This window comes from Cydia pomonella, chromosome 1, assembly GCF_033807575.1.
Source record: "Cydia pomonella isolate Wapato2018A chromosome 1, ilCydPomo1, whole genome shotgun sequence".
NCBI lineage: Eukaryota > Metazoa > Arthropoda > Insecta > Lepidoptera > Tortricidae > Cydia > Cydia pomonella.
The window spans coordinates 6,599,947-6,620,432 of record NC_084703.1 but is presented as its reverse complement, the minus strand read 5'-3'; the positions used below and the strand labels follow the sequence as shown (position 1 = coordinate 6,620,432).

Here is a 20,486-nt window from a genome sequence, read left to right as displayed (position 1 = left end):
AGTAGTAGTAGTAGTGCATAAGCCTTTTCTGATGGAAGGTTTTATGCACATGAACCATAAGAAACCTTCTGTGATGGAAAGCCACATTTCTATATGTATGTTTCATTCTAACCAACTGATTTCGAAGCTACAATCGTTTAAAATTGATTTGGTTATTCTTGTCATTTACCTTTTTATGGAATTTTAAAAAAATGTTTACAGTAGGAGGTTATTGAGGATAATCCTTACATGTATATAAATTATTTCAGGAAGAGATCAATGCAAGTCTAAAGTAACCATAATTTGTAAGATTTTGAACTCTCACTGCACGGCAAAAGATCGAGTATCTCTAAGCACTGGCTACCGTGCCGGCGTCGTTATACAATGCAATTAATTGCCACTTTGAAATTTTAATGAACGCGCTGTTTCGGATGATCGTTGCGTCGAGCTCCGGTGGATAACTCGGCGAATTGACAAATAAGCCTTGTTAAATTATGAGTTGCCAATTATTCAGGTGGGCTATTGGGCTTATTGCAATTATTACCTAAAAGTATAAGAACAGGAATGGATCAAGTCAGAAGAGGATAATCCTTCTTTTATATTTCTGTATTCTTCTTTTATGCTTGTATTATTATTCATCATGCTCTGCATTTATTTATTTATTACCTCATCTTGCACATAAAAGAAGTACAACAGGCGGATCTAATCCCTGTAGGCATTATCTAACAGTCAAGCATGCTCCGCGTTTGATTTAAATTTTTAAAAATACTTATCAGCTGTTTAAAAAAAAAGTAAATTTACTGAAATAATTTTAATGCCAAGTCACATAAGTTTGATGTTCGACGCGCAAAGAGGAGATTTCGGGGCGTAACTAAAGCCATCATCATCTTCCTAGCGTTATCCTGGCTTTTTGCCACGGCTCATGGGAGCCTGGGGTCCGCTTGACAACTAATCCTAAGAATTAACGTAGGTACTAGTTTTTACGAAAGCGACTGCTATCTGGCCTTCCAATCCAGAGGGAAAACTAGGCCTTATTGGGAAATAGTCCGGCTTCCTCACGACGTTTTCTTTCACCGAATATCAAATCATACTTATATCGTATATAAGTTCTGAAAAATTCATTGGTACGAGGAAGGGTTTGAACCCGCAAAACTAAAGTGAAAATCTTAATTAAATACGGTGACCGAAAAGTATCAGAATGACAGAAGCGAAGGAAAAGTCAGTACTTGGATCATTTCCATACAGTACTTATGAGCTACATCGCGAGATATACTCACAAAATATTATAAGACCCAACAAACTAGTTTTTTTTAGCAAGTATTTATTAGAATCATTGTATTAAACATTAATCGACGCTATTTTTTGTCCATTTTTTCTTTGAACGCGCTCGCCGCCGCTTGCGCTCCCGCTTGTAAAGCGCTCATCAACGTACTTCCATAGTCCGCTAAGCTCTTGGAAAGGTCTTCGACGTTCTTCTTCTGTTCATTGGCTATTTTACCCATAGCCTCTTTGAACTTTTCAGCAGTTATTTCACTCTTGTTGGCGGCGTCAGCGAAATAAGATCGTACTTTGTCCTCGCTTTCTTTCGCTTTGTCGATGATTTGAGCTAAGAAAAATATAATACCCGTCCTTAATTATTAAAGTAAGTAAGTACGTGACAAGTCGTGAACACACTACAAAGATGAAAAAAAGGTCGTTACAGGAGTGTAATATTTCGCAGCAAATTGCAGAACAACTTCGAGTATTGACACTGCAAGCATTAGCGGTGAGTCAATTTGCTCGGTGCTTTTTCTTCAAGACCACTCGACCTGGGTTTATATAAATACCTGACTCTATAATACGATGAGAATATGATGAACAACATTTTGTTTGCTTTTAAAGTGAGACAATTCCAGAAGCGACTAGATTGGCGTCCACAGGGGGTGTGTATGCATCTACATACATGCTAGTATACTCGTAATATATGTGCTTGTATTTATTAAGGTTCAAATGGAATAGATATCATATATTCCTAAATACGTTATGAGTAGCGTGCATAATAATTTAATTCGATTATGATAAGATAAGATAAGATAAGATAACTAGTTGCCTGATTTAAGATGTTTATTCATTCATAATAAAATATACCCTCCGTACAGATATAGACTCTTAGAAGTTAGAGTAAACTTGTTTATCAAATCTAATCTATAAAAATGACAACTAAACTGAGACCTCCAGCTCACTTCAAAACAGTACATCTGCTACTATTTATGAAGTACTGTTAACTTACAATCCTGCAGCCACTTTACTATGCCATCTACACTATTTTTTCCAGCTTTCTGAATTTGATCATAAGTTGCTTGCAAGTCGCCTGTTGAGATAAATTAAATAATAATTGTCACTAAGTACTTAAATGAATCTACTGCCTTAAGGCGATAGTGGACAATCGCTTCTCCATACAAAAGTAGTCCTCATTTTCCTCTCTGAATATTGACATTACGGAAAATATTTTTACACAATTTCGTTTATATATTTTTCCATTTTTTTGATTTTTAAGTATACGATTTAGGAGCGAAAAATAAAATCAATTTATTAAAAGCATCTCTCTCTATTATATAAAATAATCGTAAAACGTCAGAGGAAGGGATATGGCAATGGTTAATATAGGTACATCAAATTGTGTATATTTTTTTTCTGGAATGTTAATAATATTCAGAGCGAAAAATAAGTACTACCTACTTCCCTTTTCCGCTTAATTTAGGAATATGCAAAGTTCAATGTGACGCAACTACGAGTCGAATCGCATGTCAAGCACGCACTTGTTCGTGGATCGTGGACCATCATAGACCCTGCTACACTTCATGTAGGTAATAAATAATATGGCAGGCTGGCTTGCGGCATCTGCATTTAAATAAGCCCTTTACAAACTTACAGAAACTGTATTTGACGGGCGTGTAACATCGTAGCCACCTAGAGCCACGCGTTAGTCTTAATAGTAAGTAGCATTTATTATCGGTATTATTACATTTCAATTATACTTACCCATGATACTATTTCGTCCAAATATCAATGGGAGTGACTCAAGGAACTAGCGGTTATAAATTTTTAGGCTGCTTTGTTTTGAATAATAATAGTTGCTAACATTTTCTTATAGGTTCAAATACTTAACATGATAAAATTTTAAACAGGATTTTAGGTTGACATATGTCACGTCAAAACCTTCGTTCTAAAGGTTCAAAATAAATCCGAAACGTTATTTAGGAAACGTCCTAAACCACTTACAAATGTAGTGATTATATGCTCTTTGCACTTCCATACCGACCTATACCGACATATAGGTCACAACACACATATAAACCCATTACACACTCTTTGAAACTAGAAAAAAAGGTTATGTATACATTTTCTATAGATTTATTCTATTTAAACAATTTTATAACTTGTCATTATTTCATCCCCAAAGCGCCTAGTGCTTTACTAGCGCCCGCTTGGACCGCGGCCCCCAACGCACCCCCAAACTGCTCCAAGTTTTTCGCCAGATCTTCGACATTCTTCTTCTGGTCCGTGGCTATTTTACCGACGACCTCTTTGAACTTTTCGGCGGATATATCGTTTTTGTTAGATACGTCTGCGAAATATGAACGGACTTTGTCCTCGTTTTCTTTGGCTTTGTCGATTACTTTAGCTAAAAAACACAGTATAGTTTTAGTATTATAAAGGCTTTTAGGTCGATTGACTCTTCCGACATTATTTAACCATGGCTCAATTGAAAATTGTCGTATCGCGACCTCTAATTGGTTAAACTTCATTTTTTTACGGTACCACCTGATATTTGAAGATAAGTAATAATCAAACAGTTTGTTAATTTGGCCTAGTCAGAAATTTAATTAAGGGATTAAAATTAAGTAGGTTGTTTTCCAATGTCTAATAACCTAATTTGACGTCAGTAGATCCATAGTAAGTAAATTTAGTCGCAATAGTTATAAGAAATATTTTACGACCGTACAGTCGGTAAGCAATAGACAGTGGCCATGTACGTCGTAAAACATCTTTGTTACCATAGAAATAAAGATATCTTACCGTATATTAGGCCACTTTGGTCGATACTATTTGATGCTGTCTATACATTTTCTCCCGGTAATCCGATAGTTAGCAACAATACTTATATTATGTTATAAACATAGATAACATGCAACAGATTGTAGCTAGAGGAAACTTACATTCCTGCAACCATTGCACAATGCCATCCACAGAGTTTTTTCCAGCTTCTTTAATTTTATCATACACCGCTTGTAAGTCACCTGTTACATGAAGAACAAAACAGGAATGATAAAAAGTAATTACTTTAATCTGTTTTCTACGGACATGGGAAACAGTATCGAGATACCACATACAACGTAAAAACGTGTGGGACTATTTCAAAGAAGAAAAGTGTAAGATTGCAGTTATAAAACCTGTCCGAGGTATTGCAACGGTAAAGTATCTTCGATTTCAAAGATTGTTTCTCCGTACCGGTACCGTATGAACCCCAGGAACCATATGGAACTAAAACTAAGAAGTGATATCGCCACAACATGTGCTATCTACAATACCTTTGTAATTGGGTTGGCGTATTCCAAAACAGGCCCGGAAGCTTAAAAAACTTACTACCTCGTAAATCAAATACTTATAAATGTCACTGGTATGTATGTACTTAATTACTAATTAGAGCACTAACCTTTTGTGATTGTATCGTAACGGATTTTATGGAATTATATTGATTAAGTATGTAAATATTTACCAACCCATAGTTGTACGTGACTGATTGAGCGGAAGTTATTTGAAAATCTTGCAAATATTACAAACGATATACACAGAAGTCTAATAAAATTGCACAACCTTTTCTGAAATAAAACTTGATGCTGAGCCCCAAGGCTGAGCCTAAACCTGTTTCATTTAATATATTAAATTGGTTGAAAAAACGTCCGATTGACAACAAGATGTGGCCAGAAACCAATAGACATAGTAGACACATTTTATTAAGCCGCGTTTACACAGTTGCACAAGAACCAAAGAGTAGACTTAATACAACGCCCCCGAAAGACCGTTCATTGTCAACCCTAAGAAGAAATTTGATACAAATCGAGCCTCACTATATATTCAAGTGTCATCCACGAAGACTAGCAGATTTGTCAATTCTAACCTTTAATAAGATGAGAATACGAGTCAAGGCACGCGTCGTCGTGAATGACACGATCATACCGACACGAAACTAGAACAAAACTAGAATCATAATATTCGTGTTCCCGCACAATGTCTTAAGTCTCTGCTAAGTGTTTCAGTGCAGCGTTGCACAGAAATGCACCAAGACGACAGCCTTTCGGCCCCGTTCTAAGCTTTCACTTTGAAAGCACCTAAGAGCTTTATGAAGTGCCAGTCAATAACGGTTTGATGTTTTTTGCATCATTTCAAGTTTTGTGAGAAAATGCTGACGACACCTACAGTCGTTTGTGTATAATTTAAAAGCTGTTTGGTGAGCAAGTTGAACAGGAGGATGATTATAATTTAACCATTCGTTAACGATCGTTTTTCATTTCATTTTGCATGGACAAACCAGCGTGAGCGATGTTGAAGGTTGTATCAAAGCCGTAACAAGTTGTTTAATCTGAATCGAGCTCCAGAGTTTGAATTTAAAAGTTACTCTGCGCTGCCGAAGAATACAGACCAATGTGATAAAATGGATCATCTGATCTGATATCATTCCAATATGAGATGGTTCCTATCTCCTTTTGATAACAGAAGTACTATTCGGGCAATCAATGTCACTTTGACGTTAGATATTTTATTTATTTTTATTTTATTTTATATGATTTGGATATCAGCCTGATATCTGATAAGAGGACCTGCTGAATTGCGCATTATGTTTGACCTTCAACCGAAAACGTCACTTTTGACATTGACACATCAATATCATATTGGAAACAGAATAACTAAAACTCGAATTGGTCTGTAAGTCCAGATAGCATTCCACACTGTCTTGAATGAACTTGAGCTCAGCCATTCATCAATAAACAAAGGTTTTCGCAGTCAGGCACCAATGCGAGTTTAATTTTAAAGTATAAGTAGCATTTGAAACATCGCTTTTTGAAGGAGGTGGCGAGAACAAGCCCCAACTTGCCGATAACTTCCGAAGAGTTAAGCCCACTGTGTGAATAATTAACTTTGTGGAGATATTCTCGCTTCTTATCGAGTTGGGAATTTCCTTAAGCACAATCGATTTTAGCGTTCGCTGAACTATTGAGGCCGGAAAGAAAATAATGAGTTTGTGTCAATAAGTATATAGGGACAGTAGGTAATATAATATAAAAGTAAAAGTTCTTAAAAGTACAAGCACAATCGGATTAGGACTAACCTCGAAATCTTGGGAACTACTGTATTTGGTATGGATATAAAATTAAAGGCCCCCTTTTCATGCCCACACTATTTGACATTTGGGGACCTTGAGGAATCGCAGCCATCTTGGAAAATGTGTACCTACCATCCATGAGCAATTCGCGTTTTGCTCTAAATCTACGTTCTTTATGAAAATATCGTGTAAGGCAACATTGAAGCTTATTAAGTTCTACACAAAATAGTTCTAGACGTCTCTGATGAAAAATTACAACTTGATATTAAAATACTTGCTGAATCCAGATTTAGCCTTTATACCCTTTTAATAAGAAACATGGAAGAATATGAATTCCACTTTTAACTATACATTTGTACATGATCTACCCCAATATATATATATTTTACTTGACTGCAACTTAACCAGAAAGTAGGGTTATGGGTTTAAGTACTGTTGATTCAGTACATCCTGTAATTCCTGTAGCTTAGGATACTGGACTGAATAGTTTAGGCACTAGAAGAAAAAATATGATTTAATATTCGGAGTCCTCTCAAGGCGGTTGGTTTAATTTTTCTGCAATAAAACAAGTGTAAACAAGTTGTGAAGGGTAAGAGGAATCTACCGATACGTCATTTAATAAAAACCGTCCAGTATCCTTCGTTACAGGGTGTACTGAATCATCAGTACTTAAACCCATAACCCTACTTTCTGGTTAATTCGCAGTCGAGTAAAATTTTAATATTGGGATTGGGGTAGATCACGTACAAATGTATAGTTAAAAGTGGAATTCATATTCCTCCGAGTTTGCTATTACGAGTACGTCCCCTGGAATTGTATAAGCGTTAAACTTAGATTCAGCAAGTATTTTATATAACAAGATGTGTTTTTTTCGCAAAGATATCGCGGACTCTTTCATGTAGAATTTAATAAGCTTTAATGTTGTCTTACACTATATTTTCATAAAGAATGTAGATTTAGGGTAAAACGGGAACTTCTCCAGGGCGGTACACATTTTCCAAGATGGCTGAGATTCCTCGAGGTCCCCAAATATCAAATTGTGTGGGCATAGAAAAGGGGTAATTTATATACATACCAAATATCATGACTGTTCCAGAGATATCGAGGTTGGTCCTAATCCGATTGTGCTATACCTATACATTCTCTTTACTTTTTTTCCCCGTTGCATCTTTTGTCTGACACAAAGGTAGTCGCCATTATTTACAGTCTTGACAAAATAAACAGCTCGTAATAAGCTCGTAGGAAATTTCCGGCATACATAACTCATTATGTTAACTATTGCATTGAATTTACACTATAAATAGTTTCCATGACTCACTATGTACTCCACAGAACTACAACGATGCTTACGCTTGAAAAGCCATCACGGATATGAACCAACGATATGAACATTTCATGAGTGTGAAATAGACAGACTACAAGACCATTGGAGGAAGAAAGGTGACCATTTCTGTACCCCTAGTGTAAAATTATTCGAAAGCGAAACGTGACGTACGCGTTTGCGTTAAGTGTCATCTTGTACGAGATTTAGAAACAGCACGCTAAGCGGGACGTTTTGGAAACTCAAAATCCCATACTCAATGAGACTTAACGCAAACGCGTACGTCACGTTACGAAATCGAATAAATTTACACCAGGGGCTCTGAACAGCAAAACGGCCGCTAGGGGCCGTGAATGTACCAGAACGTAAGGTTAGCGGACTGCAAAATACGAAAGGCTGTTATTTATGAATTCAAGCCGTCTTGCCTTACTCCCGCTTAGTCAGTAGGTATACTCGTATGTAAGAATGTCCTTTAATATTTATTTATTTATTTAATACTTCCAATGACACTTGACATCATTCCGATTTTGGTCGCATTTTTCATATTAGTCAGGCAATCGTACAAGATTGCCCTATTGTTGTTTGCCTTTGTCATAGTCTCACTTTTCATTTCTGCTTACTTCTAAAAAGTCCTAAGTGCAACGTCAAAATTGTATAATTATTGCTGTTGCCCACAGGTTCCTGATGGGTAAAAATGAACCTGACCAATTTACTTAGTTTGTTATTGTTATGTTGTCGGGAATATAAAATACGTGTTTTTAATTTCGTCACATTGCGTATGTTCTGTCCCTCACAAGCGCCCGCATATAGATGGGCATCTAATGAAATTATACCTATCTGACACCAACAATGGAAAAGTTAAAGTAGGTACGTACTATCACGTCACTTAACGTAGTGAGTCTTGGGTCTCAACACTCTCAACTCAACCGACAAAATAATTGTTACGGGGCCCACTAATTAATAGGCCGCCGGACGTTATCGGCCTGTCAGTTAGAACAAAAAGTTGACAGTTCCGAACAACTGACAGGCCGATACCGTCCGGCGGACTGTTAATCAGTGGGCCCCTGTAATGAATAATAAGAATAACTACGCAATATATATGTAGATAAATAATTAATTTCAAGTGCAAATTAAGTACCGTCGAGTAAAGTTTTGGTGCTATGTTTTTTTTTATCTTATTTATTTTATAAGCCATACATCTTAAGATTAAGTTCGTGTTAAAATTTCTTTATAGTCAACAAAATCACTAGAAAGTTCCATAGCGGCCTTGCCCTTCAGTATTGCAAAACGCTTGAATAAATAATGTTCCAGCGGCTTTGATGCATGACAGTAACATCAATTTACTAATCGAAGAGCAACCTGTCCGTGGACTATTTCAGTGTCATATTGACTGGCTGTGAATTCTAAATAAGTTTAATTTATTTATACTTAGAAGCTTACTATTCTGCCCGCGATTTCTATGCGTGGTATGATCATAATGATGATGAAAATTGATAAAATATGTAACTAAGGAGGCCTCGGGCCTCGAAACTATCTACCTATACCAAAACTTTCATATAAATCAGTTCCGCAGTTTAAGGTAAGTAGTTTTAATAATATACTGTAGTTTTATTAATGTTACGCCATGTACCTGCCTATGCTCTCATTGTACTTTGTTCTTGAAATAAATGCTAATTGAATTGATATTATATCGCCAGACATAAAATACACACCGTGAACTCCGCGAAAGGTACGTACTTCTATGTGGCCAAAAGAAGAAGAAATCTTTTTTAATAGAAAAAAACCATTTTTACAAAACAGTATGAAATACCATTCATATTATTTACAACCATCGTGCATATCAAAACTCCGTTTGGAATTTTGAAGTCGATTAATTAAGACCTTGAATCAAATACTTTTTTACATGGAAAATAAAAACCAGCTCTTGTAATGAATTGCTGCGGTACGATGAAAACATGATATCGAAAAAACTGCTGTAATATGGAACTTTATATTCTCTAAATTGAAAAACTTTTGAGCGTCTTGTTTGTTAGGGGTTAACACGAAATAATGATCTAATGGAATTTTATTATTAAATAAATTAATATAAATAAAAATTCATTATTCCTTGTTATCACGATTGTGCAATAATATATGTTTTACAATAAAAACATTCTCGTAGATAGGATAAGTAAAAGCTGAATGTGTTATAAAGTCACGGAATATTTTAGTTCCTTTGCCACAAGGACGCTATGTAAGTTATAGTAAGAAAGAAACATCAAAGGATTTCTTCGTTTTTTTATTACTACTTTCCCGATTGCTCCTTGGATGGAACGTTTGTCCGACTCAAAAGTTAAGTTCTAGGCTTGGCCTTAGGGTTTATGCTGAATTTACTGTATCGCTTTCGGTTACGAAGTTTGAGTTATTTTACTTTAGACAGGAATAAAACATTTATGTTCTATAATTTAGTTTATTTGTACTTTAAATAGATTATTTCGTACTTTAGTTTAAGGAACGGATATAATACTTTAGGTATGATATATAGATGTGACCATAGTTTGTGAAATTTAAATCATAACCCAATAACACCTACATATAACTTAGGGCCACTTGCACCATTCCACTAGCCCGGGGTTAACTGGTTAAACCTGGAGTTTGCATGGTTACTAGTACAAATTTGATACTGGGTTAACGGTTTAACCCGTTAACCCCGGATTAGCGGGAGGGTGCAAGTGGCGCTTATTTAATATTTACTTATAATTAGGGGTGAACTGAAAACCAGCGCTGTGACAGCCAGTCTGTAACACAGCAAATGCTGAGTCCATCCCTTTTGTCACACTATTGTTTACATAATTTGGATAGACTTAAGAAATTATGTTAATTTAATTGTTGATGCATTCCTATTCAACGTGTCTACTTGTTTCTTTTTCCTTTATCGTCTTTGTATTCTTGTATCTGTGTGACAATAAATAATAATTATTCTTATTGATTTTAATTGAGAGTATTTTAGTAGAATTATTTATTGTTTTTTATCGAACCTATCGAGCAATTTATACTCTTGCTTTTGAGTTTTTGCTTGTTTTTAACTTTTGAGAGCAAAATAAACTATGAAATTATTTGGAGTAGATAACAGCTAGCAAGTGCTTAATTTTATATTTATTAATATTCCTAATGATTGATTTGATTTGTTTGATTGATTTAATTTAAGCACGCTGAGCCATTTTAATTGCACTTAGCAGCACAACACGTAGGGCATTTAGGGCACGTTTCGGCTGTCACGCTTGAAGTAGGTACTGCTTTTAATAGATGTGTTGCTAGGGGAGATAGCTGCACTGCGTAAAGTTAATGTTGGTGCGGTAACGAAAGCAACGTCACTTCAATGGTAAGTTAACTGTGACGACGAAAGTCTTATACACAAATAATATATGTATATTATGTACTTATAATATTCAAATAATCCACTTAGTTACCAATAATTTTATTGTTTCTTGATTTATAATATAATATAAATAATTCAGCCTATATACGTCCCACTGCTGGGCACAGGCCTCCTCTCATGTGCGAGAGGGCTCGGGCTATAGTCACCACGCTAGCCCAATGCGGATTGGGGACTTCACATACACCTTTGAATTTCTTCGCAGATGTATGCAGGTTTCCTCACGATGTTTTTCTTCACCTGTCAATTTTACTAATCCAAACAAGGATTAATCGGTACATACCATAGTAGGACAGTAGGTAGTACACTAACCGGATGCAGCGACGGATAGAAGTTCCCTGTTGGTTGCAAGTTCTGATCCGGTCTATAATGATGTATAAAATTGCAGTTGTAACCGCTTTTGGTAAAAAGTTCAGCCTTTTTCAGCTAGCATTAGCAAAATTTGCATTATAATACCTCAATAAAAGCAATAAGGTTAGAATTATGACGATCTTAGGTAGACCAAATGGATATTAAAAAACATCGATATAATTTTACTAAAAGCACATTTCTTCCAGGTAAATACCGGACTTACAAAGCGATTTTATTAATGTAAAAGAATTTTCCAACTCTTTTCACCCGAGCTTCCTTGCCTACAGGTTTACATTTAAATTATGAGGACTGCTATTCCGAGGATGCGAGTAGTGATGTACCGGAATGATATGCCAAATTAATATTAAATACGAAAATGATTAGATACCTAAATCTAAATTTCATGTTAACTACTTGATGCTTTTTAAGTTTACGGTCTCGAAAGCTGCTAACCGGGACCCTTTTATTGACCTTTTAAAATACAAATTGTATTGCTTTTTATTAATACTACGAGCATTAAGATGCTATATTTAACCTACTGATTTTTTTCTTATAGGTACTGCCTCAAACATATAAGATAGGTCTTCTTAGTAACTGTCAAATTGATATTTTTTTGCATTTGCCTCATAGTGATCTATTATACTTCTGACAATCAAAACACATATTATATAAACAATGCAAGTTTTTCGACTTGACAAATCCCTTAAACGTAATGCATAGAAATCCAAATATTCCCTTATGACAAAAATACTACCTGAACTATAATTTCTTTACAGAAGTGTGCAAGCAAGTGTATTCAATCTATCTTTTACCTAACAGAAAAAGCACATCACTAGACTAGAGCTTATCCCCCGGGCAACCATGCCAGCCCGGCTGGCAAATGCTCGCGGGTAGCTATAGAGATGTAAATTACCAATGTTCCTAATGGGAAGATTCTCTCGCCCGGCCTACTAACCCAGCCTGGCTGGCAAATGCGCCCGGGTAACTAGAGATACTATAACTAGAAACATGTAAATTACCAACGTTCCTAATATTGTCGGAAATAGCAAATGACTAGATGGAACCTCATCCCCCGGCCAACCATATTAGCTCGTCTCGCAAATGCTCGCGGGTAACCAGATACCATAGGTAAAGCCATGGAAATTACCAGTATTTCTAATAGAATAGTATTTCTTGTCAGGAGAAGCACAACACTATTCACTATACAGGAGCTCATCCATCCGGCCAACCATTCTAGCTCGGTTTGCTAGATAGATACCTACTATAAATAGAGCTATCGAAATTACTGATATTCCTTATGGGAAGATTCTCAGGAAAAGCATATGACTAAACGAGAGGTCATCCCCCGACCAACCATCTCAACGCGGCTCGATAATGCCCGCGAGTAACTACATATAGAGGCACTATATCTAGTAAATTACTAATATTCGTAATGGCAAGATTATCAGATAAAGTACAAGCGAGCACGGGTTCAGTTCAATCTGCCCACTATCCCAGTTCGGCTCACAAATTATGTGTACTACTACTACTACTAACTAGAGACATGAATAATAAACACTATCAAGCTCCATACAAAGTAGGGGTCTCGATTATTGTAGTACGTGGTGCCATTACAGTAAGAATTCAATGGTTCTCGCTGCAAACAGGTTTACCTTGCATTTTTTGTCAATGCCTCTCATCAACATTTGATTTTTTACCTTAAGGTCTACCTATGTTTACCGTATTGTAGCAACACATCACTTGTCATATCTCCAAGACTAATCGGTCTCCTGAAACCTCGCACAAATATGTCTATCCCAGTTTATTTTCCATCAAAGATAAATAATTATCACAAGAAAATATTACGTACTGCATAGATTTTCCACCGCCAAGTTTTGAGTTTGAATCCCAACTTTACAGACAGCAGCTTTACTTATTAAGTGTCTTTGCTGCTACGAACTACCGAGTTCTTGCAGCACATGTCCGCTTTTGTTTATTTAATCCATTCCTTTTGTCTGCTCATCCTTTACGATTTTTTTGTTTTTTGTCCGTTAATGTTGAATTCATCATTATCATGTACATTGCAGCGCTTTGTACGTCTTTTTACTAATAAGAGAAGATTTTTTGCAATAACTCGAAAACGACTGGACCGATCATGCTCGCTATAGTTTTGATTGAAAGTATTAACATTATTTTTCTCTCGGAACGATTATTTCCGAAAATATTAACTTTATCATAAATGGTTGTTATAATTAACTTTATGAAAAATCCTATCCAGGGATACCCCACACTATTGAGTCAAATAAAAAAATTAAAAAGTTCTATTTATACATTCTGTCATTGCATGATTTATGTATCCATGACAAATTGCAGTTTTCTAGCACTAAACACATCACGGAGCAAAGCCGCGGACGGACAGAGAGCCGGACGTGGCAAAACTATAAGGGTTTCTAGGTGACTACGAAACCATAAAAAGGGTCAACATTTTAGTAAAGTCTTTAATTAAGGTTTGTTTATTAGGCACTTTCTGTTACTTAGTTTGAAAAGTCATTTCAAAAGTCGTCGCCGTCGTAAGAAAAATATTCACAGAGAGAGCATTCGAACCTCAAAATCTAATAGATAACTTTGTACTGACTTGAATAGAAAAAAGTGAGGGAGTGTCATTATACACTTTATATTATGATGACTTTGACACTCTTTGTCATTGTAACTGAATTCCATTTTCATAACAGGTCGTATAGATTAGGCCTCCTTGTACATTGTTTGTGTGATAATATTAGCATCATTAAAGGTAACGGGGAGATAAGCGAGCTGTGAAATTTATCGCAAATTATACTACGCACGCATTTGCGGTCGCGGCAAATTGCCGATCGGTACCATTACAAACGCCACACTTACCATAAATATAGTATTTCAGCTTGTAGCTAGCGATAAACCGATCGTAAATTTAAAATTCATATGAGATATATGGAATAGCTAGCCGTCTAGGCTAAGTCCTGATGATTTATTCAAGACGTGCATGGCTTCACTACAAATGCTATGTTGCGTCAGCGTGGTCGCTAAATTTCATGAAGGTAATAAATAGGGTAATCAGCCAACGTTCCCATCGTTTACACTCCATAGCGCATCTCTCTCTATCACTCGTCCACATTAGTGCGACAGTGACAGTTGCGTTTCGTTCACTACGGAGCGTTAACGATTAGCACGCTGGACACGCACCCTGGACTGATACTTAAATTAAATATTTCTTAGTCGGTTCGTCTTAGTAGTTGACGACCTGCTGCTAGTGACCCTGCCTTCCAAGCATGAGTTCCCGAGTTCGAATCCTGGTAACGGCATTTATTGTGTGCTATCACAAATATTTTTTCCGAAATGTATAAATCCAATACGGGCAATGAATCGAACCAGACAGAATTTACCCGTATAATCATAAATTAATTTTTTTTTTAAAGTATGATCACATAATTAATTTTTGAAAATATAAATTTAATTTTTTCAATGTACTAAAAACATTACGCGATGTCTAGACATGACATTACATTGCGGGCCGATTCTTTTTGTATGGTTAATATTTTCATCGTTTTTGTAAGCAAAAGTTATCTCAGTATACTTCTTAGCTCCTATGCTAACCACTAAACCGCTAAAGGTATTGAATATACATGCATATTTTATATCTACATCTCATATACATATATCAGGATCATATGTCTAGGTAGTACCCACTACCCACAATACAAGCCTTACTGAGCCAACTGGGGCACTACAATATCTTAGTGGAATTAACACGCCCAGTCGGTTTTTTGATGACTGCACTTGTAAGTATAAATTAATGTAGTTTATAACAATTATAAGTAAATGCTTAAAATATTTTTGATTAGTTCGCTGCGGACCCGATCCGGCTTTCACAATCTTAGTGTAATAATCTAATTCAAACCAGTTTAAGCTCCGGCTGTAGCTAGTATTCAAAAATATCGATGAATTCAATTGCCTTAACTAAGTTGCTTAGCGGTGGTTAAAAACTGCATTAAACGTTATGAACTTATCAACAAATGTGAACGTTAACTGTTCAATCCCAGACACGATGCATTCATATAACGAACAGCTTAAATAAAAACGGAATTAAGCGCAACCAATCACAATAAAACACTAAAGAAACACTCTCATTCGGGCACGAATTTAAATCGAAAGCAGAGCTTAGTACGAAGGCGAAAACAACGCAGTGGGATGGGACAGCGCATTGCACCAGTTGAATCTACCCCCACCCCACGGGAGGGGGCCGCGGTACTTGTTGACGCTCCGTATAGCAGGGATGCGTAAAGGATTGATTTTGAAGGAGGGTGAGTTCTGAAACGTTTTATGCTACTACTTTTGCTATTGCTGCAATGAAAGTAATCTAACGTATAATTACGGTTAATGAAAGTATAAATTTCTTGCTGTTTTAATTCTTAGTAGATTTCATAAATACTTCATATAACATCACATCAGTCGTGTCGGACCTTGCTTACGATGTAGGTAAGTCTTGCTCGTACCTGCATTGTTTCGAAGATGTTCATGCTTTTTTTAGGTTGGAAAGATTATACATTTACCTACACCTATTTTTGCCACGAATAACTATTTCTATTTAATTTTATTAGCAGGTACATTAGTATTTTCTTCATATTTAATTTGAAACCCTTCTTAATAAAAATATGTGATGAGCACGATACGACCAACCAGCAACGACCTAAGGAAAAACGACTTCGTAGAGTTTACTAAAATTCCTGACACTAATTACATTTTTCTATTGTTACCAAGTAGCGCAGTGCTATCGTTTTATTTTGATAAATCACTCTCTGAGGCACCCGTCGTTCACGATACGCCGTGTGCTCGTCAAATTACTTCAAACGATTAGAGCAGAACACTCGGCATGTAAGTTAAATGAGTTTAACATGCAAATTTACCGATTGTAGTGAGCTGAAAGAGGAAAATTTAGTTATCTTCCGTCTCTGTACAGACCGCACTCCTTCATCTTTCGAGACATTTTAACAATTACCTAAATTGATCTACATAGGTATTGTTACACAAGAACGCTGTGCAATAATTTTGTTTTGATAAATCTCTATCTAAAAGACATCCGTCTCCTTCGATACGCCTCGCCCGCGTCGGGGTGTTTCAAGCGTTTAGAGAGAGCACTCCGCGTCGGAGCTGATTTAGATGTCTGCCGTCACTGTCGGATCTCATTGTCGAGCTTTGGTGCTTTCGCGTTGACACATACCGCACCCCTTCATCGTTCACGTCATTTTAGAAATTTGCGCTAGGTTAGGTGTGCTTAGCTTTTGTGTCGAGCGGTTGTTATTCTGTGTTGTTTAGCGTTCGAAGCGTGTAGGTTCAATGAGCGTGGCTACTATGCGCGTGACGAACAAGTTTATCAATTAAAGAGGTGACTTGGATTTCTGTCATCACGTAGATATGTCTAATATTATTGCCTATTAAAAATGTTAACAAGTCTCTATTACTTATTTTACTAGTATTAAGAACGTATTTCATATAGAGCGGAACTTAATCGCGTATTAAATTTTAATTTAGGTACTTCCAGCGTTTCGTTTCATGTTTTGGTTTAATAATTTGTAAAAATGGTGAAAGTTACAATCAGTGTATTACTTATTTTATTCTTTGTAACATATACAAATATATAATACTAGCTGTTGCCCACGACTTAGTCCACGTGGATTTAACTATTTCTCGAAACACACTTTCAACCCCTTTTTAACTCTATTAGGGGCTGAATATTCAAAAGCACTAAAAATCATTTTCCTACTTTGTAATATTTTCTCTTCCTACTATTTTCAATTCCCGTTACAAATTTTCAACCCCTTTTTTACCCTATTAGGGGATGAATAATCAAAAAACGGTGATATTTATTATCTCGTATTTTATGAAAATGAGTTATTACGAAGTTTCTAATTCCTAACTTAATTTAGGTACAACTTGATCCCCATACAAACTTTCATCTCATTTTTACCCCCTTTTAATTTCCAGAAATGTTGAAATTACTTATCTTCTTTTTTTATTTCACGAAATTTCAAGTTCCTACTAACTTGAACGCAATACAAACGATCCACTCCTTTTTAACCCCATTATAGGTTGATTTTTTTCTAATCGCATTTTATCTCATGAACACTTATAAATTCATTCTAGTTTGCAAATTTCAACTTTCTAGCTTTTGTAGTTTCGGCTCTGCATTGATGAATTAGTCAGTCAGTCAGTCTGGACTTACGCATTTATATAATATATAGTCCTCCTCATCGTTTTCGATGACGGCGACCCCAAATAAACACATTATGGACGTTGTCTAGCATGAGCCCCAATGTGGCTGGCCAGGCCGAACTACTACTACTACTATACTTATATATGGAAGATATCAAGGTGATGGAAGAGGAAAAAGTCTGATTTAAAGCTTGTATGACTGTTCGTAATAATGCCAATAATCATACTTGTAAGCCATTTTTAACCAGATATGTTAAAGGCATCAGTCATGATATATTTAAGAGAACATTTGGAGTATTTTAGTATTTTACCAAAACCTGTATAATTTCTACCACTGTATGCGTTAAAAGTTGAATGTTCTATTAATACTTTTTGTTTTCAATGTATTTAATAAAAGATACTGCAATTGGTTTCAATATTATTAACAAGGAAAAACTACGTATTCTTTGCTCCAGTCATGTATGGCGCCATGAATCATAAAACAAAGAAAAATCAATGAAACATCAAACTTAAGCAGCTCTATGGCTCTTGTTTATGATAGAATAAAAAGTGCCAGTGTTTAAAAACTGATGATAAATACTTATTTTACTGGATTTGTCTATACCATCCCCTTGCCACTGATACCTGTTCCATTATAGGGGTGTTTATTATACTCACCCCTCCGTATAAATGCAATGCACACATACATGGGAATAGTACCGCATTTAAATGTGTTTAAGTATATATATGCATTGCGTCTTTAGATTTGAGCATAACTAAGATACATGCGGTTGGCGCGTACCCGACGACTAAGTGCGACGAGTCCGCGTGAAAAACAAGCAAATCCAAGAGATCTCGCGTCTCGCAGCGATGCCATCGACACAAGGCGCCTGCACACTCCAACTAAATTAACATTGAGCCAACAAAAGCGAACATTGACTCTAAAATATTTTCACTATGTGTAAAAAGATTCCAACTTGGATTAAGTAAGAGTTAATATTACTTTTTTGCGTACGTGGCAGTTGTAGCCTTTTGGTTTAGGGCAAGTTTTAATGCAAAGGAGTTCTGTTCCTAATTAGATTGCTTACTCGCGACTTGCTCTTTCTTCCATGCAAATATTCAGTTAGCATGAGAGGGAGAGTCGTTACCAATTATGAGCTCAGCGTATATTGGGGTATCAAATGGGGGTTTTGGGGAATGAATTTTTTTCTGGGATAGGCATTAGTTATCTCTAATATTAAGAGTGACTTTTTTAAAGGATACGGATCTATGTTTTTTATTTAGTTGGACTATGAAACTACGAACTTTACGACTTATAATTATCGAGGTTCGAGAATGAATCGAGACTAAATGTTTTTATGGTGCAAACTGTACTATTAAATTTAACTGGGTTTAAATAGGTAATTAATAATAAAATCAACTTTGCAAATCCTCATGTTATAAAGCGTGAACGTTAACCTAAGTCAAATACAAAAATAATTTATTATCAGGCAACAAAGGCCCGTAGATACACATACCTACCTTACAGACTAACATACAATATTTTATAACTTTAGAAACTAATAATCATTAAGGTGAGAATACTGCTGCGTCAATAGTTCTGGTATAACATATACGTGCTTCCTAAGGATACAGCCACACTTTCTGATTTCTTTGGGCGGATCTTCATTTGAGAGTGGTAATAATAATAACTTATTTGTGGCCTAAATATCAGCCGATCAAGAAGAAGATAACTAGAGTTGGTGGTTTGCTTAACAATCCGTAACACTTTCAGAGAATGAATTTGATTAAAGAAATCAATTTTGTTTATCCAACTATTTTCAGTTGAAACCAGTCAAAAGTTCACTCACGTTCCACGTTGTACATTACAAAGCCTGAGCGCTCGAATCCTCTGCACGGAACGAACGATTAGAAGATTAAAAGCACACCCTAGCCCTGCTGCTAGCCTAGAAAATCGAATTTTATGTATTTGCATCCCTATCACTCCAATATTGCAAGAACGATAGAGATGGCGACACGATCTTCGAATTTGTATGTCCGCGGTAGCTGGGATTACTCGATAGGCCCGTTGTCTAACTGATGAGTGGCCCAGGCAGGCAATTTAGAACTCCAGTTTAATATCAATCTATCGGTATGTATGCCTCCATTTAATATATGGACCTCTAACAGTGATGAAGAACGTACCAACACTGATGGATGACATCTATTCGTTGGATGGCGGTGCGGCGCACGACAGCGTTGATTAGCCGAACTATTGGATGTAACTCGGGCTAAACAGATCACGAGATATGGAACACATGTTAAGTATTTAAATATAAACGTATACAAATTGTGGAGGTACTTAATCTAGCTAAATTTTATTTTATTTTCTTTATTGGTGAAATGTAGCACTAACAATATATTATATTCGTTTGTTTATAATAGAAAGATAACGATGCTATACCTATGTAAGTATAGTTAGGTAGATAAATGTATATCTTTGCGTCCGTACATTTAATGATATTGCCGTGGTATTGTTTGTCGTGGCACATTTCGTACTTTCTATTACTTTATTTGCATCTTTATCATAAACTCCTATTCCCAGCGGTATCATGGTCGCATTTTTATCACATGTCACTATGCCTGTCACTTTCGTACTTACATACTTGTTAGAACGTGACAGGCATGGTGACAAATGATAAAGAGCCGACCATATTAGCCCTAGCGGTGGCATCATGGTTCTATTTTTATCACTTGCCACTATGCCCGTCACTTTCGCGCTTACATACTTGTTAGAACGTGACAGGCATGGTGACAGTCGATAAAAATGCGACCGTATCTACTTTAAATTGAAGTTAAAATTAAACTCTGTC

General features: G+C 36.1%; 3 protein-coding genes across 4 annotated transcripts in view; all 3 read right to left on the bottom strand.

Annotated features, from left to right (window-relative positions):
- Positions 1-20,486, bottom strand: part of LOC133524524 (transcriptional repressor scratch 2-like) — a 69,405-nt gene that overhangs the window by 20,072 nt on the left and 28,847 nt on the right. The window lies entirely within an intron of this gene.
- Positions 815-3,297, bottom strand: LOC133523068 (uncharacterized). 2 transcript variants are annotated; one of them, XM_061858605.1, is made up of 3 exons: positions 2,778-2,814; positions 2,249-2,329; positions 815-1,585 (listed from the first exon to the last, which is right to left on the bottom strand). In XM_061858605.1, the coding sequence occupies exons 1-3, from the start codon at positions 2,800-2,802 to the stop codon at positions 1,335-1,337; spliced, it is 357 nt and encodes a 118-aa protein (XP_061714589.1). In that variant the 5' UTR covers positions 2,803-2,814; the 3' UTR covers positions 815-1,334. The 2 variants fall into 2 exon arrangements, with proteins under 2 accessions (XP_061714589.1, XP_061714631.1); XM_061858647.1 differs by lacking the exon at positions 2,778-2,814 and adding an exon at positions 3,001-3,297 and having other exon boundaries at positions 1,089-1,585.
- LOC133523212 (uncharacterized) lies at positions 3,303-5,726 on the bottom strand. The gene is made up of 3 exons (XM_061858726.1): positions 4,743-5,726; positions 4,179-4,259; positions 3,303-3,643 (listed from the first exon to the last, which is right to left on the bottom strand). Exons 1-3 carry the CDS (start codon positions 4,744-4,746, stop codon positions 3,405-3,407), a joined length of 324 nt encoding a protein of 107 aa, XP_061714710.1. The 5' UTR covers positions 4,747-5,726; the 3' UTR covers positions 3,303-3,404.